The sequence below is a fragment of the Engraulis encrasicolus genome, chromosome 23 (assembly GCF_034702125.1).
Source record: "Engraulis encrasicolus isolate BLACKSEA-1 chromosome 23, IST_EnEncr_1.0, whole genome shotgun sequence".
Classification (NCBI taxonomy): domain Eukaryota; kingdom Metazoa; phylum Chordata; class Actinopteri; order Clupeiformes; family Engraulidae; genus Engraulis; species Engraulis encrasicolus.
Genome location: NC_085879.1, coordinates 29,829,273 through 29,850,971, shown reverse-complemented (window position 1 = coordinate 29,850,971; position 21,699 = coordinate 29,829,273). Strand labels below are relative to the sequence as shown.

The following is a 21,699-nucleotide window of genomic DNA, read 5'->3' as shown; positions in this document are numbered from 1 at the left end:
TAGGTCACGCCGCTGCAGCCTCCGCAACGCACCACACCACACCACGCCGCGCCACTCAGCTCAGCTCAGCTCAGCTCATGTGTGTGGGTGTGAGTGCGCGAGAGCGTAAATGAGTTTCTGTTTGTGTGTGCGTGCGTTTGTATGGTTTTTTTGTGTGTATTTGAAGAATGTGCGTATGTGTGAATGTATGCATTTGTATTTGGGTGAGTGTGTGTGTGTGTGTGTGTGTGTGTATTTGTGCATGCGTGAATGTATGCATTTGTGTGTCCATGTTGTTTACATACATTCCATGCATGCGCGGGTGGATGAACGCGTGCAATTATTTTTGTGTTTGTGTAATGTATATGTACATTTTCGTACAGGTTTTTGTTGCTGCGGTTTCTGTTCTCATGCATGTGCCTGTGTGTTCCCACAATATACAGTAGGTAGACTGTGTGATGTATACAGGAAGTATAGGCAGTTGTGTTTTTGCACTCGCTCCTCGCCCACACACATACTGTACACAATGCGGTGCCATCTGAGCATGTTGCTGCTTGTCTATACTTCTATTATCTGTATGTTATGTATAAGTACGGTAGCTGGGTGAGACAGACTGACAAGAGAGGCAGGCAGGCAGGCAGGCAGGCAGGCAGGCAGGGAGAGAGAGAGAGAGAGAGAGAGAGAGAGAGAGAGAGAGAGAGAGAGAGAGAGAGAGAGAGAGAGAGAGAGAGAGAGAGAGAGAGAGAGAGCGCTGCCTGCCTGGGTGTTTAAACACTTAGCTCTGATTTACATGCATTATTCCCTTCCACTGACAGTCCAGGTTTTGGCCCAACAGGAAATCGACTTCACACACACACACGCGCGCATGCACGCACGCACACAGAGGGGGATAAGGGGTGAGGCTGTGAGACAACCAATCCCAGGCTGTGTTTGCTTGACTCGTTTTAGGCCAGCACCTCTCCCTTTTCTCTCGATTACCTTTCCCTCTCTCCCCTCCGTCCCTCTTTCCCTCTCTCTCTCCCTCTCTTTTCCACTTTCTTTCCCTCGCGGCGACGGCCCTGGCTTGTGTTGACGGCGCGGTGCGAATGAGTGCATCACTAACAAGCCTCAAAGTGGTCATTTTGGATTAATCTGATTGGACGTCTGCCTTGTCGACAACTCGCCATAATTGCCCATTCAGCCCTGCCACCAACAGTATTGGCAGAATGGGGGGTTTCCCATCCAGTTGGGCTGCCTAGAATGGCCGTCTGTGGGTAAAAAAGGGGGCATTGGTCAGGTTTTTCTGTAGATTTATGGCCATAAAGATCAATAGAAATTTGTTCAAAGTGGACAGGATTTTCAAGCCTTCAGGTGGCTTTTGAGCATCGTTTGGGCTGGAAATCATCAGTCATATCTGGCAACCCTGAATTCTGCTTTCCAACACTCCACCAATCATCACTTAAGCAGTTACGAGTTAAGTCTAATCAACAGCCGACGTCAACACACCACATCCACTAAAAATAACAACACTAACACATACACAATGAAAACACCATCAACATCTGCTAACATCGTTATTTATTACCCAAGTTTATTTACCAGCTTTTTTAATATATATATAAAGACACAGCCAAGTTCTCAAACTTCTAAAAAGCTTTTTTAAAAATAAACAGTGGCCTCGTTCACTCACTCGCTAACGTGCATGCATAGTAGGATACTATTCGCTGTTTATTCATTTATTAATGGCCGAACTTGACTCTCTCTTGCTCCAGCCCAGGGTGCTAAGGTTCCCTTACAGTGGTGGTTCTCAACCTGGGGGCCGAGGCTGCAGGGGAAAGGAGGATCACAAAGAAGGGACCTGGCACCAAAACAGGAAATCTACTGGTTAGCAGTTAACCATATGATTGCATAGTTAGTAGCAGTATTCATTTGTACATGTTTTATAAATGTATTCATATTCATAAACTGCAAATTAAAATGAAATATAGAAATAATAATGGGCAAAAAAAATAGATTGATGCTTGGGCGGGGGTGGGTTGCAAAATATTCTTAGGTCCAAAAGAGTCACAGTAGAAAAAAAAAGTTTGGGAAGCACTTGCTTTCAGGCTGGCTATTGAAAGCAGAAGTGCTATTGTTTGTTTGCTTGGCCAGCAGTGTTGTTGTTGTTGTTGTTGATGTTGTTAACTGCTGCTGTGCTGTGAGTATAGCCAGTCACTGGCCTTCGCTACCAGAGAAGGAAATTAGGACAGAGAATTAGGGCTGGGACGATTAATCGACTAATCGTGACTAATGGACTATAAAAATTAGTCGACAATAATTTTCATAGTTGACTAATCGTTTCATTTAATTCAATGTTTTTTTATTTACTTTACTAATGCTTTATTACTTTATTGAAACCTAAAATTGCCCAGCACGTATGAATTGGACGTTGCATCTTGGAGTAAATAAGCTACTATCATGATTTAAAGCTCATTGTGAGCTCAGGGACGTCATTTTAACGTTTTCTTTCTCTTTTTCCCAATTTCCTTGAAGATTAAAGTGCTTGAGTACTTGAAAAATTAGGCGTTTCACTAATCGACTATTCGAAAAAAATAGTTGATAGATTAATCTGGAGAAAAATAATCGTTTAGGACAGCCCTACAGAGAATAGCAGCTCATGAAGTCCAGACCTTCCTGCATGTGTTAAAACCCCTTTGCATTATTGTGGCGTTGTACTGTATTTTTGCTGTTTAAGCTTATGTGTTGAGAGCACTGGCGCGAGTAGAGCCAAGAAAATACAAACAACACCCTACAACTTTGGCAAGGGTGAGTGCACTCTGGAGAGAGGCCCGTGTTATTCTAATCTACTCCATGTCCATAGTGTAGCAACCTCACAGCACGGTATCTAGGCTATAGTGCACTTCTGCCCCACCTCGGCCTCCACACTGTTACAAAAAAATCTCTGAAGTTTGCAGCACTGGGCACAAAATGACTTTAAGTCAGTGGTTCTCAGCCTTTTTGAGCAAATGCTCCCTTCACCTCATCATAAATCTGCTAACGCCCCCCCTTAATATTGAAAAATAAAATGGACTAATGCCCCCCAATGGGAACTAAGCTCCGCCCACACTCAGCTGTATCCCTCTCAACGCCCCTACGGCTCCGCAACGCCTCCTGGGGGGCTGTAGCGCCCCCGTTGAGAAACACTACTTTCAGGGGTAATGGCGGTCCTAAAAATACGACATCCTGCTGCAGCAGGCTGTGTGGTATGGTTCTTATGCGACCGCATGGAAAACACTCACACACAGAGACACACACACCCCTTTTCTTTCTGTATTGCCTGTGTGTGTGTGTGTGTGTGTGTGTGTGTGTGTGTGTGTGTGTGTGTGTGTGTGTGTGTGTGTGTGTGTGTGTGTGTGTGTAGGGTGTTGCTGCTGGCCATGGGCAGTGTGAATCAGTCCTCTGTTCTACGGCCATGGCAACATTTTAAGTGACTGGCTGGCTAATATGTATTAGGCCGGGGCAGCGGGAGCAAGGTTGAGTGGCGCAAGGAAGCAGGGAGGGAGGGAAGGGTAGGAGAGAAGGGATGGGAGGGAAGGAGGGAGGGAAGGAGGGAGGTAGTGGATGAGCAGAGCAGGAGGCTGAAGGCAGAGGAGGTAAAGTGTGAGAGTCGGGAGGGTGTGTCGTCTGTGTGAACTGTAGCCTCTCATTCATCCAGGTCAGGCCATCCAGTGTTTAGCTGTAAGCAACCAGACGACGACTTCACAGTTTGGAGACAAGTCAAGTCAAGTGGATTTATTTGTCCTCCATAAAGGGGGGAATTACACTATAGCAAGGCATTAAAGAACACGCAATAGACGGTACAACAGATAGATGGTACCAAAATAAATGGGTTGTAGTAGTAGCGCATGTCAGGGTGGTGCAAGTTCAACGACAGTGAATGCCACTACTAAATGGATTTTTTTGTTGTTATCGTTTTTTGTGGATTCTTTTAAGAAGCATATTCATTGCAGTACATTAATTAAGAATTACTAATTGATTTATGTGCTTTAGCTAGCGTACCACATGAAGTCTGGGCAATAAACAAAAAAACCCGCCACTGACCCAAATAACATAACTAAAGGACACACATCAGACATAGCGCATATTCTGTACTCCCCCAGTGTTTGTGTTTGCCATGTTGCAATGGATACAAGTTTCGGAGAAAAAAAGCTTGCATACTCCTTTTGGATTTTTTCTTCTGAGGAAGAGTGAGAGGTCGAAACGTCATCATGCCAGTGAATGAATCAAAAAAGAAAAAAAGAACTTAAAGAAGACAAAATCCAAAGGAGTACTGTATGTGAACATTGTTTCTACAAAATGTCACTTTTTTTGTTCAGCACCAGGGATTGTGCCCAACTTCAGTAACTTTACAAGTGGATTGGATGAATGTCCAAATACTGTAAATGCTATGTAATGTAATGTAATAGCATTACATAGCATAATGCTACAATACAATAGCATAGCAATCCAAGAAGCTTCTTCAATTCTGTACGATGTTCCAAACCCTGCACATCACCGCGTGAGTCACTGTGGGTGAGGGCAGGTTTGGCCTAATATCATCCACACAGACAAGACGCCACTTCTGATGCTGGCACATCACCAAACAACGGGTGTGTGTATGCGTGTGTGTGTGTGTGTGTGTGTCAAAGACAAGACACCATCTCTGCCTCTGCCACGCCACCACACCTCACACCAAACAAAGCGTGAGTGTGTGTGTGTGTGTGTGTAAGACATGAAACCACCTCTGCGACTGCCTCTGCCACTACCGATGCTCTTGCCACGTCACGCCACGCCACCACACCACACCAAACAATGCAGGCCATACAGCCAGACTGGCGTCGCCTTTGCCTGGTGCGTGCCAACAGGCAGAACCGGTGGTTCCGCTAGTTTGCGTGACAACAACACACAGAGAGAAGAAGTGCACGAGAAAGAGCGTGAGAGAGGAGACAGTGACCGAGAAACCCAGAGGAAGAGAAAGAAAGAGAAAGAGTGACAGAGACAAACAAAAACAGAGTGAGAGGGAGAAAGAGGGAGAGGTTGGCATAAGAAATAATGTGTGCGAGACCACTGACCTAAAGAAAGAAAGACATAAAAACAGAAAGACAGACAGAAAGAAAGAAAGAAAGAAATAAAGGCAGAAAGACAAAAAGAAAGAAAGACAGAAAGAAAGAAACAAAGACATGAAGAAAAAAAGACAGACAGAAAGAGAGAAAGAAAGATAGAGGGAGAGAGTGACGACAGTGTTATCCACCACTGCACAGAGAGGAAGAGAGAGATAGACAGATGGCACGACAGCAAGAGACAAAGAGACAAATAGTCATTCAGAAAGAGTTGGCGAGTGGGTGGGAGGGCGTGCAGGCAGGCGGGCATGGGAGACAGTGACTGACTGACTGACTATGTGTGAGTGACTTCAGCGCGTGCAAATGCTGGAGACGAAAAAAAATAAAAAAAATAAAAATAAACAAAAAAACAAACAAAGTCAAGGAAAGTCAGTCCGTAACTTAAGATATGAAGATAGACGGCCAGGCAGGCCAGGCAGGCCAGCCAGGGCAGCGAAAGAAACAGAAAGAAAGGAGGGAAAGAGCCAGAGGGAAGAAGAAGAAGAAGAAGAAGAAGGAATAAGTAGAGAGAATGCCAGAGAGATGAGAGAAGAACCAAAGGGGAGGAGTGTCAGTGAGGAGAGAGAGGAGCCAGCGAGAAAATAAGCAGGGCCGGCAAACGTGCATGGCTGTCTGCACTAGAACTAGTCAGGTCAAGAGCAAGTAGGCCTACTTTCTCAATGAATGAAAAAATTCTATGCCATGGCTATGCATAAGGTCATCAGGATCATTGGCTACTGGCTACATTGTGTTCCCGAAACCAAAGCAGCCGATGGTCAGTTAACAGCTTGTTCAGAGTTGGCGTTGGCTGGTGGTCACGGTATTGGAACCAACAACAAAGTACCTCCCCGGCTGCAGCAGCATAGGGTTACGACCAACTATTGCAGGGGCTCTCAACCTATTCCAACTTGGGGCCCACTTGAAATCTGAACAAATGTCATGGGCACACCCCTGACCCCATAAGCAATACTGTACAACTTAAAAAAAAGAAACCATCAACAGCAACATACACAGAAAAAATATTTGGATTTTTAGAAAATGATTTCAAGGTGTTCGGGGCCCACCTCTGATCCAATAGCAATACAAAAACAGAAATAGTAGACAACAGTAACACACACACACACACACACACACACACACACACACACACACACACACACACACACACACACACACACACACACACACACACACACACACACACACACACACACACACACACACACACACACACACACACACACAAATGATTTGGATTTTTAGAAAATGACTTCAAGGCCCACAGTTTGAGAATCACTGAACTACGGAAATTTTAACAGATAGATAGACAGACACTTATGTTGTGACTGGTCTGGTTGGATGTACTGTATCTTTGTGTACTGCATCCTTGTCCGGTAGTACACACAGGCATTCGAGAGATGTCCGCTGATGGCAGCACTGATAATTTATATTGCCTATATGGGAGGTGTGCCAGGCAAGACTGAGCCTATGGTCGGAGCTCCTTTTATGAGTTTTGGGGAGACGGCCAGGCTGAGCTTCGGACTAGCTTTCAGATGAATGGGTGCACCCCATTGGGGTGGGGGTGGGGGTGTAAAAAGGTCTGTCGGATGAAGGGCATGCTGCCCAAAACGTCACTAAATTAAAATAAGAGAAACGGGAGCCTGGTGTCGCAGACTTTATTTTCAGTTTTTCCAAGTGACTTTGCTGGTCCTGACCAGCACCCAATCTTTTTGAGACAGATGTGCATGTTTTTTTCTTTGTTAAACTTGGGAGGAGTAAAAAGGGACAGCTGCCTGCCATCCACGTCTGGCTGTGTGTCTCCTGGTGCTGAGTCATAGATCATTCTCCACCACTACCGCCACCCCCAGGAACGCCAACAGAGGCAAGGAGGGGGAAAAAAACGGGTCTGATGTCCAAGGCCCAGGGAAAGACGGGGCCGAGAGTTGGGTCCTCATTTCATTTGAATTATATGTATTGATTTGGGGCCGGGTCAGATGTCCCAGGCTCAGAGCCGAAAATTGGGTCTTCGTTTAATTTGTGTGTAATGTATGTATCGGGGCCCTTTCAAAACACTTTGAGCAGGTCCTACAGCTTTGGGTTGCCCCAGCACAAAGTCTTCTCTCCTCTTCCCTCCGCTCCCGACAAGGTCGACCTTCGAGACATCCTAGAGCTGGGATCGGTTACGAGCCTCCCTCTGCCCTCACCCTTCATTAGAACCACGTGTTGGGTGGGACCAGGACCCCTCCATGACCCACTTTTGGGTCCCGACCCACCAGTTTAGAAACACTGGCTTACATTTCATTAGCAATTTAGCCAACACAACATCGCTACGGATGACTTGTTGTAAGGGACAGCCGATTGTCATTCATCACTGTGACTGCTGATGGGTACACGAAGACACCAGCCAGGATCTGTTTCATGTAGAGGTGCTCCGATTGCTCGGCAGCCGATCATGCTCGGCCGATAATGGCCAAAAATAGCCTGATCGGTGATCGGAAAAACATGCCGATCAAAAAACCGATCCAGAGATATTAAATTCCTCACGCAACCATTTCGCCTTTACACCTGGCGCTGCCTGCATGTAGCCTAGGTGCTGGCTCTGCACAGCTGCTGCACCAAAATAAGGCATCTTTACTTGTCTTTAACTTTTTGGAATTCCCTCCTTCATTTTCACCATTTATAATCATATCTGCATCAACAATGATCTGATTTTCCGATCCATGCGCAGTATGACGCTTGTAATTTGTGAATGACGTGTCAGTCTCGCCATGTTCACTATTTTGAGTTACAGCCTGTCAGCACGCAACAACTAAACGTTTCCAAAACAATCATCAACTGTATTGTTTTTAAAGTTGTAGCCTAATGGACAGCCAGGTCATTAGTTTTGTAGTCGCTGCAACACCAAACAGCAACTAGGGAGAATGGACGGTGAAACTCAATGAGTCTGTGCAGGGAATTCTACATTCTATGACAGTGTTACAGAGAAAGAGCTTTCCTCGCAGACACGCTGTGTTGTGCGTGTTCCCTGTTCTTTCAAGTGAAGTTTTTTTTTCTTGTTTTGTGCATGTAGAATCTCAAGTGTTTCAGTCACAATGTAATTTGCGATAGACTACTTCTCGCCCGTTAGCCATTTTACGTTATAACCTGTGTAGTTGCCTCGGTCAGCACGCGACAAGTTCACGTTGTCCGCACAAGCATGCCAACGTTATTGTTTTCAAAGTTGTAATTGACAGTCAGTCGATTAGTTTTGATAGTCGCTGAAACGCCAAACGGCGACAGAAGTGAGAGGGAGAGAGCAGAACGGTCGCGGAGCACTACAGCTGTGGACAGTGAGTGACAGAGAGGGGAGGGGCTCTCCTCACGAGGCTGCTCATTTAAAGCGACAGGGTTTTTTTCTCGTATGCAGAAGACGAGAGACTGAGATCCAGGTGTCTGAGCTTCAATTCAATCTCAAATAGTTAAGTAATTATATGCAATAACTTATAAATTGATGTAATGTTTCAGTTTCAATTCAATCTTAAATAGTTTAGTAATTATATGCAATAACTTATAAATTGATTAATACTGTAGACTTACTTGTAGGCTATATTACCAACACTAGTCTGAAAGAGCTGAAAGATAATAATAATAATAATAACAATAACAATAACAACAACAACAATAACAACAACAACAACAACAACAACAACAACAACAACAACAACAATAATAATAATAATAATAATCATAATAGTAATAGCCTAATAATAGGCCTACATTGTGAAAGCGACATTAATTAATTAATTAATTAATTAAGATTGATTGGTTTATGGGCAGAAATATTCAATAAGGATAATTAATAGGCTATTAAAAAAATAGGAAATAATTTCTGTGATCGGCAATGATCGGTGATCGGCAGATAAAGATTTTTGGTGATCGGTATCGGTGATCGGGCCAAAAAATGGTGATCGGAGCACCTCTAGTTTCATGCGTTTCTTTCTTTCCCTGCAACCAACGCCCAACCCCTTCCCCTCACAAGAACCACATGTTGAGGGGCCACGCGCCTCTCCCCTCGGTTGCCCCTGTTCGTCCACACACAGGCCAAGCTAGCTTACATGTCAATAGCTAACATGTCAATTTTGCAACAAAACACAACACCACCGCACCCATACAACACTGCTACCAGTGATTTGTCAGGGACAGCTGTTTGTCATTGGTTGCCGAGACCGATGACACAGTCACCCTGGTCCACGACACCCATCCCCCCTCGCCCCAATTTGAAACCTAAACAGCACACAGGGTCACTGCTGACATGCGTCTCAGCCCCACTGGGGAGAGGTGTAACTAAGCTTATGGCCCAGAAAAACAACAGGGGGGTGGGGGGGTCAAACAAACACCATACTACAAATTGTTTCCATTCAGACCAAAAAATAATTAATTAATTTACAAGAAAGAAAGAAAGAAAGAAGGGGGAAAAGGTAATGTTTTCCTCTTCCTCTCCCTCCTGGGCATTGTTAATTCTTCATCAGGCCAGGCCAGCCCACCCCCGGGCCTGTGTGGACAGAGTTCTGGACTGCTCGCGCTTAAATGGCGTCTGTAGCCCCTCACCAGACACCGTCCCACCACTGAAAAAAACGTAACTACCATAGTTTTACTACACCATTATGACAGTGCACAGGGCCTTTAGTAATACATTACAACTTGGTCATTACCATTCTGGTAACAGCTAATGTATTAACAGGGGCAGTAGTGTCTTAAGGGGTTAGGCATGTCCCGCTTGTCCCCCTCCTACACCTCTCTGCCTCCCCCACCACCCCCACCCCAGTGCTGTTTATTTCTGGCATAATGCAAGTGGACGACTGAAAAGGATATGGCCAATTTGACCTCACGCACACACGCCTGTCCAAAGCCACCACAGATACTTCCTGCACCGAGTGCGCGGGCACGCTCGTGACAGAGAGAGAGAGAGAGAGAGAGAGAGAAAATGCAGGAGGGATATAAAGAGGGAGGTGGGTGGGGGCTTTTACATAAGGACTAAGTCCGAGAGCGTATCGTAGGAGGAGACGGAACCCACCACAATCCCCATCGTCCGGCGGGACTCAACATAAAAACTAGGCCGTCCTGAGGCCACGTACAGTGCAGGGGCCTTAGGTTAAGAGGTAAATCATCTAATAGAAGAAAATGAGGACTCCAGGATTTCTTAAGAAAATGAGGAGTCCAGGATCTTCTATTAGATGATTTACGTTTTATCTTAACCTGGTTTACACACCTGAACCAGCTTTGTAGTATAGGCCCAGGCGAACGGAAGGCAACTTTGGCACTTCAAGAGGACACATCTGGGGGGGGGCCTCAAGTTGTTGTTGTGTAAAGCGTTGCCTGTTCTGGGGTTTCCCCTTCCGCTTCATAGTTAAGGTGGCCACTTACCCTCTTGACTAGAATCTCTCGCAAAAGATTTTGGACTGTAAACATAATTTTTGAAGTTCCAATTTTTTTTTAAAGTTTTTTTTAAGTCCCAACAAAACAAATGTTTTCTAATGTAAGTGAATGTATTTCTTGAAGTTGCTGTGCAAACCCACCTTGACCAATTTAACTAGTGTAGTGTGCTGCAGTAAACAACACTGCAGTTGAATGGTGAGATCAAGATGGAAGATGGATAGATAGGCAGCTCTCCAAACTCACGGCAGCCAGGCAGGCCACAGGCATAAACAACAATCTCCACCTTCCTCCAGAAAGCCCCTGTCCCTGCCAGTGTCCTGCCCAATTGGGCTGCTTAGGATGGCCGTGTGCGGGAAAAAAAAGGATTTTGGAGGAAAAAAACACCAAATTTTTGGCCATAGAAATCAATACAATTGGGTAGGATTTAGTGCTTCCAGGTGGGTTATAAGATTATTTTGGGCTGGAAATCATCAGCCTCATCTGGCAACCCTGGTCCCTGCTCCTCAGTGCCCTACCCTGCTCTCCACAAAAAAAAACAGCCGGCCATTCCAAACCTCACCAATGTCCATCATCTGGTCGCGGTTACATAATGGGTGAGTTCCAATACGCAACCTTGGGTCATTATATTTCAATATCTCGCAAAAGCTCAATAGTAGTCCTATAGCCTGTACCTAAGTAACCTATGTAAGTCGCTTAGGATTTAAAAAAGAAAGAAAGAAAAAAACCGTTGGCTAAGTGTAGCATTAATGTAAAGCAAGTGTGTGGGGGGGGGCCTAAGCAAAATGTGGGGAGGGTGCAGACTGTTGGGTGGGCATGCAGAGGGCAGATTTGATGGGGCCCTAGGCCTTTGCCTAGTCTGGCTATTGGTAAAACCAGCCCTGGGTTTCCTTCCCCATATTTAGCATTGAATCACCATATGATTATACACCCCGAGAAAACGTACATGCACTTTCATGTCCCAAAACGCCATCCATCACATCACAATGCTCTTTAATTTTAAACGTATGCCGTACATTAAAGAATGCACATAAATCGGGATCGAGGTATTATTCAAGCGTGGGGCAATTCAGGGGCTCGTCTCTTGTGGTTTTACTGTAGTCATCCCTCATCATATAAGGGCAAGGCCGCTGACAGCTTTGGCCGACCCAGGCCCAGGGCCCAGGACAAAGTCATCTGAAAGGGCCCCAGCAACCCAATACATACAATGGTAATGAGGACCCAATTCTGGGCCCCTTCGTCTTCCTGGGGCCCAGTGGACAGCTGACCCCTTTGTGTCGCCCTCAGCCGCCTTTTTCGGCTTCCCTGTACGTATAGGAGGCTTCTGGAATGTCTTACTTGTCAACTCAGCAGCTTAGTGGTGGGAGAAGATTGGAGTTAATCTTAAGCTCAAGTCGGCCATACGTTTTTTCTGTTAGTGTGTGTGTGTGTGCAGTGGCGTGTTAGACTATGGTGTGACACTTCAGTGGCATGGCGTCAGGTCAGTCCCTCAAGACGACTGGTGGGGGGGGGGACGACCATGACCCACTTTTTAGACATAAATTTAAAAATAAAGAACGAAAGAAACCAGGAATGAAAGAAGAGAGGGGGCAGGGGCAGACGAAAAAAGGAAAAGAAAAACAAAACTTTTTCTTCCCCTTTCGTTCTTTCCACCTCATCGAAGATAACCACAGCTCCTCCCTGCCTCTAGACTGTAAGGCTGCATACTTACACACTGGCCGGGCCTGCCTCAAGCAAATAAGTTACTGTACAGCCTCGCCTGCTTGCTTAATACCTCTATGCTAGCCTGATTATTATCGACTTTCAAATCTCTTTGAGACTTGGTCTGACCAAGAGCATAACAATTAACATTTCCGCTGTGACCCTCCTCCTTAGGTTTGCTACTGGTTGACTGGTGTCCGACAAAGTGGGTGAAGTTCCAGATTTTTCACGAGATCAGAAACGATATTAACATTGCTCTTGGCCTGACTAGAAGCAACACAGAGGGTGTGGCGTCACTAGGAGGGCGTGGCCTGGCTACCTCTATGCAGCCACGATCGACCATATAAACACATAGCTGCCAGAAATCAGACGCTATCAACATACTGTAACATACGCACATAGCACACTGGCAGAACTCAGATGCAACTGATTTGCATTAAAGCCCAGTGGAGTGGAGTGGAGTGGTCATCATGTAGCAACATAATGGTACATGATGCGATGAACCACTCTCATTCTTCTCATCACCAACCACAGCTGTGTGTGTGTGTGTGTGTGTGTGTGAGAGAGAGAGAGACATCCGACTTTGGCTAAATGTATGCAAGCGTGTGCTGTATGGCAATATGTGCAATAATTAGGGCTGTAACGATATTGTATCGAACCGAGAAATCGTGATACACAGAGTCACGATACTGTATCGTGATACAAGGAGGCAGTATCGTGATACGCCCTTTTAGCATTTTGATACCCATCAGCCCAGAAAACAACCACATGATATGAAATGATGGTGCTTCCAAGCATAATCATTATTATATTGAAAGTTTTTAAAATTATTAGTAGCCTCTTGTAACCTATTCTACAGAATAAAACTATCATAGTTTTTATTCATAAAGTTTATAATGTTGGCAAATGTGAAATCGTGGGGTGTATCGAACCGTAGGTCATGAATCGTGATACAAACCGAAACGTGAGTTGAGTGTATCGTTACAGCCCTAGCAATAATGTGTGTAATGTCTGTGTTTTTTTCTGTATGTATGTATGTATGCTACTGGACAGGCACCCAATTTCCCTCTGGATTAATAAATTATACTCTTCTCTACATAGGGCGGACATCTTGGCTCTGGCTATGGAGTGTAGTGGAGTGAGATGTGTTTTGGTTGGGAGACTGTGTCTGTGTGAGTGAGAGATCGAGTAGAAGAGCATGTTATACGGCACAAGACAATACGGACGGAGGACGTCCATTTTGGCTTTGGGTATACACTTATGTAGCCCTGTGTGATGCATTTTTTTGGGAGGACACATTTAAGTTCTACTCTAACATTTGAAGATTTAACATTTATTTTCTTTGAAAAACATTTATTGTAAGTGGTAGATTTAAGCAACATTTAAAAATAGTGAAACCTAACTTCTGATAACTTTTAACTGAACTGTAATATTCGGTTTCGGTTTCGGTATTCGGCCAATTGAGTAATTATTATTCGGTTTCGGCCACAAATTGTCCTTTCGTTGCATCTCTAGTTTGGGACACTGCTGCATTGAATGAGTGAAGGAGAGGAAGTGTGAGAACGAGAGTAACCGCAGAAATACACCAGCGGCGATCTGAGCGAGTCGCGCGACAGAATCAATTGACTTTGTATTGAGTCGAGAGACAAAAGCTATTCTGGAGACTAGAGCGATTTGCGCGACCAGCGCGACAATTTGAAGTTGAAATCTTTTCAACTTTCTATGACGCGGTTCGGCGACAAGCCGCGACAGCCAATGACTGTATAGAGGTCAGTGACCACAGCCAATGGGAATGCTTGAATGCTTTGCCTTCTGCCTGTACGGACATACTCTAGTCTCCTCAATCTCTCGTATCGCTTGCTGCTACACTCTGTCGCTTGAATCGCGTCGCCGCTGGTGTATCTCTGCGGTAAGAGAGCAAGAGAGCGAGAGAGTGAGAGTGTGAGAGAGCGAGAGAGCGAGAGTGTGTGAGAATGCGAGAGTGTGAGACTCAGGCAGGCGTTTTGGTTGAGAGACTGCAGCACGGAGTAAGAGTGCAAATAATCAATGATGCATCGGCCGGCAATCGAATCGAATCGTGTCGTGGGGCATAATTGAGTATTAAGAATTAGAAAATAATCAAATCGCTGGCTGCCCAATGCCCAAGCTGTTAATTGTGCAACATAATAGAAGTGGAAAAGTAATTGGGAAAAAATCTAATTGAATCACGGGGTATTCTTAAGCATCAAAAATAATTGAATCGCTGACTTGAGAAATCGATATTAAATTGTATCGTCAAGGAGGCTGTGCAGGGAGTGAGAGAGTGAAAGAGTGAGGGAGTGAGGCAGGCAGGCAGGCCCTGCTGTCGGCCTCATCTGCTGCTGATTTCCTCTGTTGCTCACTGGGTCACGCCGTTGGCTTCCAGCGGAGCAGAGAGCAGGAGAGAGCAGGAGAGAGCTAGGCGTATTTACACACATTCACAGACATACACACCCATACATGTATGCTCCAACACCCAGACACATCAAAACATAACAAACACACAAACAAAATAACATATTGCGCTGCACTGTCTGAGTGCCAACGTGTGTGGCATATGCTCCGCAACCACGGACACGTCAAAACAACAACACAAAAAAAAGGCATTTGCATTGCACTAAGCGCCAACTTGTGTAGCATATGTGCTGTAGAGGCTGGCATACATTCACCTCACCCCCTACAGCACTCCTGCTCATGCAGTTTGGCACATGGGTCAATGGCGCTTTTTTGGCCTCAGATTTGAGGTGGTACAACCCAGCTAATGATCATACATTAATTAGTAATTGGTAATTGTGGTATGATGATGACTCTAAGGTAATCCACTAAAAGCAAACAACACATCCATCCATTAATCCATGCTATTGTGTCATTAGCTGTGGTTGCACCGACCTGGCGGGTGCTAACTAAAACGTCATTGACCCACATACAAACTCATACCAACACTCTCCGTCCTAGACACACGAAAACAAAACAACAAACGAACAAAACAAACAAGAAGAGCACTGGACCCTTTATTGCTAACCAGTTAGCAACTTAGCAGGTCTCCAATGGGAAATTGCATTGCAACCAAGTATGTTGCTAACTTAGTTAGGAATGATGTTGTCGAGACCCCTGTAAACTTTGCTAGCTACAACGCTGTCGAGAAACGTAACTCCGCATTGAAGACTACCTCAAGTGGCATACGCAGCACAGAAAAGGCAGCCATATACTGTACGCAGCTCACCCTTACCAAAACTCTAGCTCACACATACGAGAACTTACTACCGTGCCTAGTCTGCCCCACACTCACAAGAACAGAGCAAAACAAACACAAAACCGAAAAGCACTGCATTGCACAGAGTAACTTATACAGTGCAGTATACAGTGCAGTATACATTCACCTCACCCCTCCCCCACACATATAGGCACATACTAACACACACACACACACACACACACACACACACACACACACACACACACACACACACACACACACACACACACACACACACACACACACACACACACAGTGCAGTATACATTCACCTCAATACCAAAACACTGCATTGCACAGAGTAACTTATGTAGCTTACAGTGCAGTATACATTCACCCCCTCACCCCCCCCCTTCTAAAACGCTACCACACATACAGGCACATACTAACACACACACACACACACATACAAACACACACACACACACACACACACACACACACACACACACACACACACACACACACACACACACACACACACACACACACACACACACACACACACATCATTAAGTGCTCGGCCACAAACGCTAAGAAAAACAGCGTTTAAAATGATAAATTGTGACACACATCCTCTCTAGTTTCCATGGCCTCACCACTTGCAGAGCATGTCTGCCCGCCCGCCCGCCCGCCCGCCTAGGTGTGAAAGCACAAGCTTTTCCATGTGGGTTGGTTTAAGACTTGACATACTGTTTTCTTATGCGTGTCAGAATTAGTTTCGGTGAGTGTGTGTGTGTGTGTGTGTGTGTGTGCACGCGCAATTTGCACATATGTTTGTTTCAAGGGAAACACAACATGCTGCAACAACAGAGTGTACAACACACACACACACAGATGGAAACAATATCAAGTTCAAATTCAATTTCATGCCTTTCAGACAATGTAAGTGCATACAGTATGCCTGTGTTTTTGCACAGTCAAGTGCATGCATGGTTGGCTGTATGCAGCACATACACACATTCCTGCATAGTCCTGTACGTAAATATGCCTGGTATTAAGCATATGCATGGTAATTATGGTAATGTTATGGCAATATGCACACGTACACACATGCACTGTGTAAGTGTATGCCTACGTGCACAACTGCATATAGTTGTATGTGTGTAAGCGTGTATACACGACACACACACGCTCGCGCACACACACAGGCACACACGCAATAACACAGCCACACGACACAATGATGTCTCTCTCCCTTACCTGGCGTAGCTGTTAGCGAACCCCTGCGCCGCTCCTCCGAGCCCGTCGCTGGCCCTCCGCTGGGCCGCGGCCGGGTCCCCGAACCCCTGCCGGCTCCACACGCCCCCCTCCCCGCCCGACGAGCCGCCCCCCAGCCCCGTGTACAGCCCAAAAACCTTCTGCTCCTTAGGGGAGGCTGAGGCAGCTGTGGAGGACGAGGCGGAGGAGGAGGAGGTGGAGGAAGAGGAGGTCGTCCCAAAGAGGTAGCTCTGGCCGCTGGAGGTGCTGACCCCGCATATGGAGATGGGTGTCGGCTGCGGGTTACTGCTGCTGGCTGAGGCGGGCGTCAGGGTCAGGCTGCCCCCTCCCCCGCTGCTGGCCACCTGGCAGTAGCTGCGCCCCGCCACGCCGCTGGCCTTCTCCTGCTTGATGACACCCGGCGTGGAGAGCTGCAGCACTGCCGCGCCACTACCGCCAGAACCAGAGCCGCCTGTGGTGTCCTTCTCGACCTTGACGAGCGCGGGGCTGATGGCAGGGGTGGAGGGCGCGCTGCCAATGCCGCTGCTGGAGGAGCAGGAGGCCGGGGCGGGGGAAGGCGAAGGGGAGGCGCCCGACGCCAGGCTAGAGAAGAGCGGCTCCGGCCGGGAGGAGGAGGATGACCCGCCGTTCACCACCAGCCCGCCACCTCCACCACCACCGCCACTAACGAGGCTGCTGCTGGAGGTCAGCCCAGGCCCTACAAGGCCACCGCCGCCACCACCGCTAACAGTGCTCTTGGGGTCTCTGGGGTCGGCGCTGACGTCCGAGAGCAGCGAGTCGTCGGCCAGGGAGGTGAGGAAGGCGTCGTCGCCCACGTAGAACTCGGACGGGGAGCCAGTCAGCTCAAAGTCCTGCAAGAGATCCAGCATGTTGTCGTTGAAGAGCTTGTGGTGGGTCACCATGTGGTGCTCCATGTCCTTGTGGACGCCCCCGAGGCCGCCAACGCCGCCGACGCCGCCCATGCCCAGCGGACCCCCCAGCGAGTCTGTGTCCATGTCCATGTCCATCTCCACCCCCTTGTCCATGGGGGAGAAGTCCTCGGTCTTGAGGTGGAAGAGGCTGGGGTCGCCGCCGCCGATCAGCGAGTCCATGGTGGAGGGCGAGGCGCGGCTCAGGTCGGCGATGCTGGCCTCAAGGTGCGACAGGGTCTCGCTGCTGCAGAACAGGCCCAGCGAGGGGGGCTGGTGCTGCAGGCCCTGCTGCTGCTGCTGCTGCAGGAGGAGAGCCTGGGCTTGGGCCTGAGCCTGCTGCTGCTGCTGCTGCTGGCTCCTACTGAGCATCTTGTTGTGGTTGTCTGTGGAGCCGGAGGTGGTCTCCTCCTCGTACAGGCCCAGGGAAGTGGTCATGGAGGCGGCGTAGTCCTGGGGCGGCGAGCTGTTGCCCAGGCCGTTGGGGACGTCGCCGGACACGGGCTGCATCAGCGGGCTGGACGGGGGCACCAGGGAGGTGGGGGCCAGGGACATGGCGCTCTCACTGTGCTGCACAACAGAACAGAGTACAGCAGAATAGAATAGAGAGTAGAAGAGAATATAAGAGAACAGAATAGAAAATAGTAGAATAGAACAGAGTAGAATTGTAGAATAGAATAGAACAGATTGCCTCTATCGTCATTGTGCATTCATGTGGTCTTCCGAAGTAGATATTATCCAGTTGCGAAGTGGTATTTACCAACGTGTTGCTTCATCTGCTTTTTTTGTTGCCGTTTAGAAATTAAAGATGGCGGACCAGATTGAGTCTTAGGCCTGTTTTTTCACTAAAACGATTATAGACTGTGTTGTTCATCAGCTACAGCAGGCCAATGAATTAGGAAGCCAAAAGGTAAAAACACTGAATATTTTCTGACACTGACATTTACCGCGATACGGACTTAACATACTGAATGCCAGTTTCTGAGTACTTAAACTTAGCGGTTGCCATGGTGAGAGTAGAGCCAGCTGTTGTGTACGTCATCGTGTCATCAACTCATGTATCAAAATTTGCTACGAGTTATCCAGTAGAAAATACCAGAAGGGGTGGCGTTAATGTGTGCTTCCAATGTCTGCATTTGGCATTTACCATACGAGACCACATGAATGCACAATCATTATATAGAATAGCATAGAATAGAATGCCTTTATAGTCATTATACACAGCACAGGGGCTACTGCGGTGATATTTCCCATGCGGACCCAGGTCCTGGTCCGTCTTGGTTCATGTCCTTATCCCATCTCTCTCTCTCTCTCTCTCTCTCTCTCTCTCTCTCTCTCCTCCAAAAGTATATTTTCAGCAAGATAAACACAGTCCAACGACATTTAAAGCCTCTCTTTTCAAGGCTCACACAACAAAGTGTAAAAGTATGAATCATGTTGTAAAAGAAATGTGGGAATGCGGGGGCGCCGTGAATCAGAGGGACCCACACCATCACGCCGGGGACCTCGGCTCACGTCAACCAAAAGTCATTTCCTAATCCTTCCCCGTCTCTCTCTCACACTTCTTCCCACTCATCTCCGTCATACCATCCTATCTGAATAAAGGCACGAATGCCCCAACATTTCTTGAGAGAAAAAAAGAAAGAAAGGAATGTAGATATATACCGAGCCGATTTGCAGTGCTGCGTGCACACCGCTTTTTTTCACAGCCAGCTAGCTCCCTCCTTGGCAGGGCTCTCACTCTGGCAGTCTGATGACGGGGTGGTCAAGTGCTCATCTCTCTCGGTGCCGTAGTTCACTCCTCTTTCATCCATCTCCCGGTGCTGTGGATGATGGGATCAAGGAGGAGAGGAAAGGAAAGGAGGGAGGGTTGGGGTTGTATGATGTCGACAGAGGGTGTGTGAAAGGAGAGAAAGGTGAAGTGGGGATGTGTGTGGGGGGAAAAAAGTCATGCATGGCACAGTCAAGCACACACAGGGAACAAGCAAAGAAGCAAAAGCAGAACTGACTCTTTCAAAAAAAATGAACTTAGAAACCACTAGAGGCCGTATGCGTCTGAAGAAAAACAACAGAGAGAAGGCTGCCACATAACTCGTGTTATTAGAGCCACGATCGAAGTGGGTGTGTCTGTCCTGTTGGTCGCCCCTCAAGGCACACCAATGAGCGACATTTTCATTTAGCAAATACGTGTTAACTTCTCGGTAAACGTTACTACCGCGCTTTCCAGGCAGTCGTGCATTTGCTTTAGGAGTTAGGCCATCATCAAAGTAGTCAACACAGCTGAATACACGGAGACGCTTAATCTAAACAAAAATGGAGGCAATCTGTTTATCGCTTAGACTACATGTGCAACAGATTTGCGCACAAAACGTATCACTAATACAATAACTCCGAATATATGTATTTTAAATAATTAAAACATACAAAAGAAAACAATTTAGTAAATATTTCAGCATCAAACGTACTGTTGCAACTTTGGATATTACTGGCGATTCCTAACAAACATCTAAAGTAGGTTAGGTCACTACGCCAGTGGGTTACTGGCGAGCTAATCCGTGTTCGACAGTATTGCAGTGGCTATTTACCTTCATGCCTAACAAGCTTAGAGTTAGTCATGTTGTGTGTCAACATGTAATCCGCCAAGCTGACTTTCAAGAGCGCAGCCCTTGTTTACGCACAAGTGTGCTTTCCCCTTTAGCAACAGCCAAGCTAGTTAGCGGCGCACGTCGTTAGCTGCTCAAGTTCAGACGTCAAACCAACTCACGGTCAGCTAGCCAAGACTTAGCAACTAGCTAGCTGTGGTAGGCCTTAATCTTTCGACAACAGTGGCACATTTACAGCATACGTCAATTTTAACTTCTGAGCGAGGCTACACGAGCATAATCACCACATGCAATCATATCTAAAATATGCAACCCAATGGCACGCGCCATGCAATATCTAGCCAGAAGTGCAAACATTTGTTTTCTACAAATAAGCTACCAATCCTCGCTACAGTAGCAACAGTGACTTATCATTAGCATAGCTCTTACGATGGCCACTGGAAAAGAAATAACTAACAATGCCGAAAATTGCGAAACCAAAACACATTTAAAGCACCAGCAATGCATAAATCAATTCATTTTAGAGCAAAATACATACCATGCGACTGTCAAGATTCTGTTTTGATATGGTGCTTCATCTGACATTGCTTTCTATTGAGATCTGGGCTAGCTGGCCAGCTAGCGATTACTGTTATCAGCGCAAAACACTTCCTTCCTAGTTGGCAAGTCGTGGCGGCTTGCTTTAAAAAGCGAAGCTGCAACCAAAGCGTCCACTGGCCCCACTTGGTATTCCAGCCACACGGGTGGAAATTAAAAAACTTTCCCAGTCAACACGCATTCGCACTGCGGTTGCGAGGTTCGTCCCAAGCCAACCGAAAATAGGCGCTAACCTGACATAAAAAAAAACACAAAATGGAGATTATAGAGACCCGTGCGACTGTACGCTGTTTACACCATGTGCTGCTACCTGTTGGCAGATGAGTGCCATTGCAGCTATTTTTTTTTACATGACCTCTGAGAATGTAAACAATCTTTAGGAATTAGCATAAAACATTTATCAGATGCCATTCCATTGTTTAGCACGACAATTACTCTCTCTCTTAAAACGTTACAAGATGTGTTAAAACAAGAAATTATATATATACGTAGGCCTATGTGTGTGTGTGTGTCTTCAGGCTTTTATTTCTCTTTGATCCTAGTTCTTGTCTTTTAATCTCATCTGGGCCTTATTTATTTATTCATTTATTTATTTACAGTATAGTTTTAACCCACCCCTTTTACCTTTCTTATATATTGACATTCCTGTAGTTTTCGGTTATTTTCATTAGTGTTTTTATACTAGATAGCTATTGTTTTTAATTGATATGGACTTCTCTTAACTTCGTATTTCAGCTTCACCATATCCTGCATAAATGCATGCATGCATGTTCCTAACGTCCTTTTATTTAGGCCTTCCTGTTAGCACTTTGGTCAGTTGCTTTTGTTGTTTTAAAAGTGCATCATACATAAACCTTGACTTGACTTGATATTACTTAAACCAAGTGAAAAATGTCTGCTTTAGAACA

At 46.3% G+C, this 21,699-nt stretch overlaps 1 protein-coding gene across 1 annotated transcript in view; it reads right to left on the bottom strand.

Moving 5' to 3' along the window:
* nr3c1 (nuclear receptor subfamily 3, group C, member 1 (glucocorticoid receptor)) overlaps positions 1–18,633 on the bottom strand; it is a 49,431-nt gene extending 30,798 nt beyond the window's left edge. The window contains exons 1-2 of the mRNA XM_063189894.1: positions 18,598–18,633; positions 16,666–18,161 (exon numbers count right to left, since the gene is read on the bottom strand). Coding sequence (XP_063045964.1) covers positions 16,666–18,161; positions 18,598–18,633 — 1,532 coding nt within the window. The remainder of the gene's footprint in view (positions 1–16,665; positions 18,162–18,597) is intronic.
* Between the last annotated feature and the right edge of the window lie 3,066 nt (positions 18,634–21,699).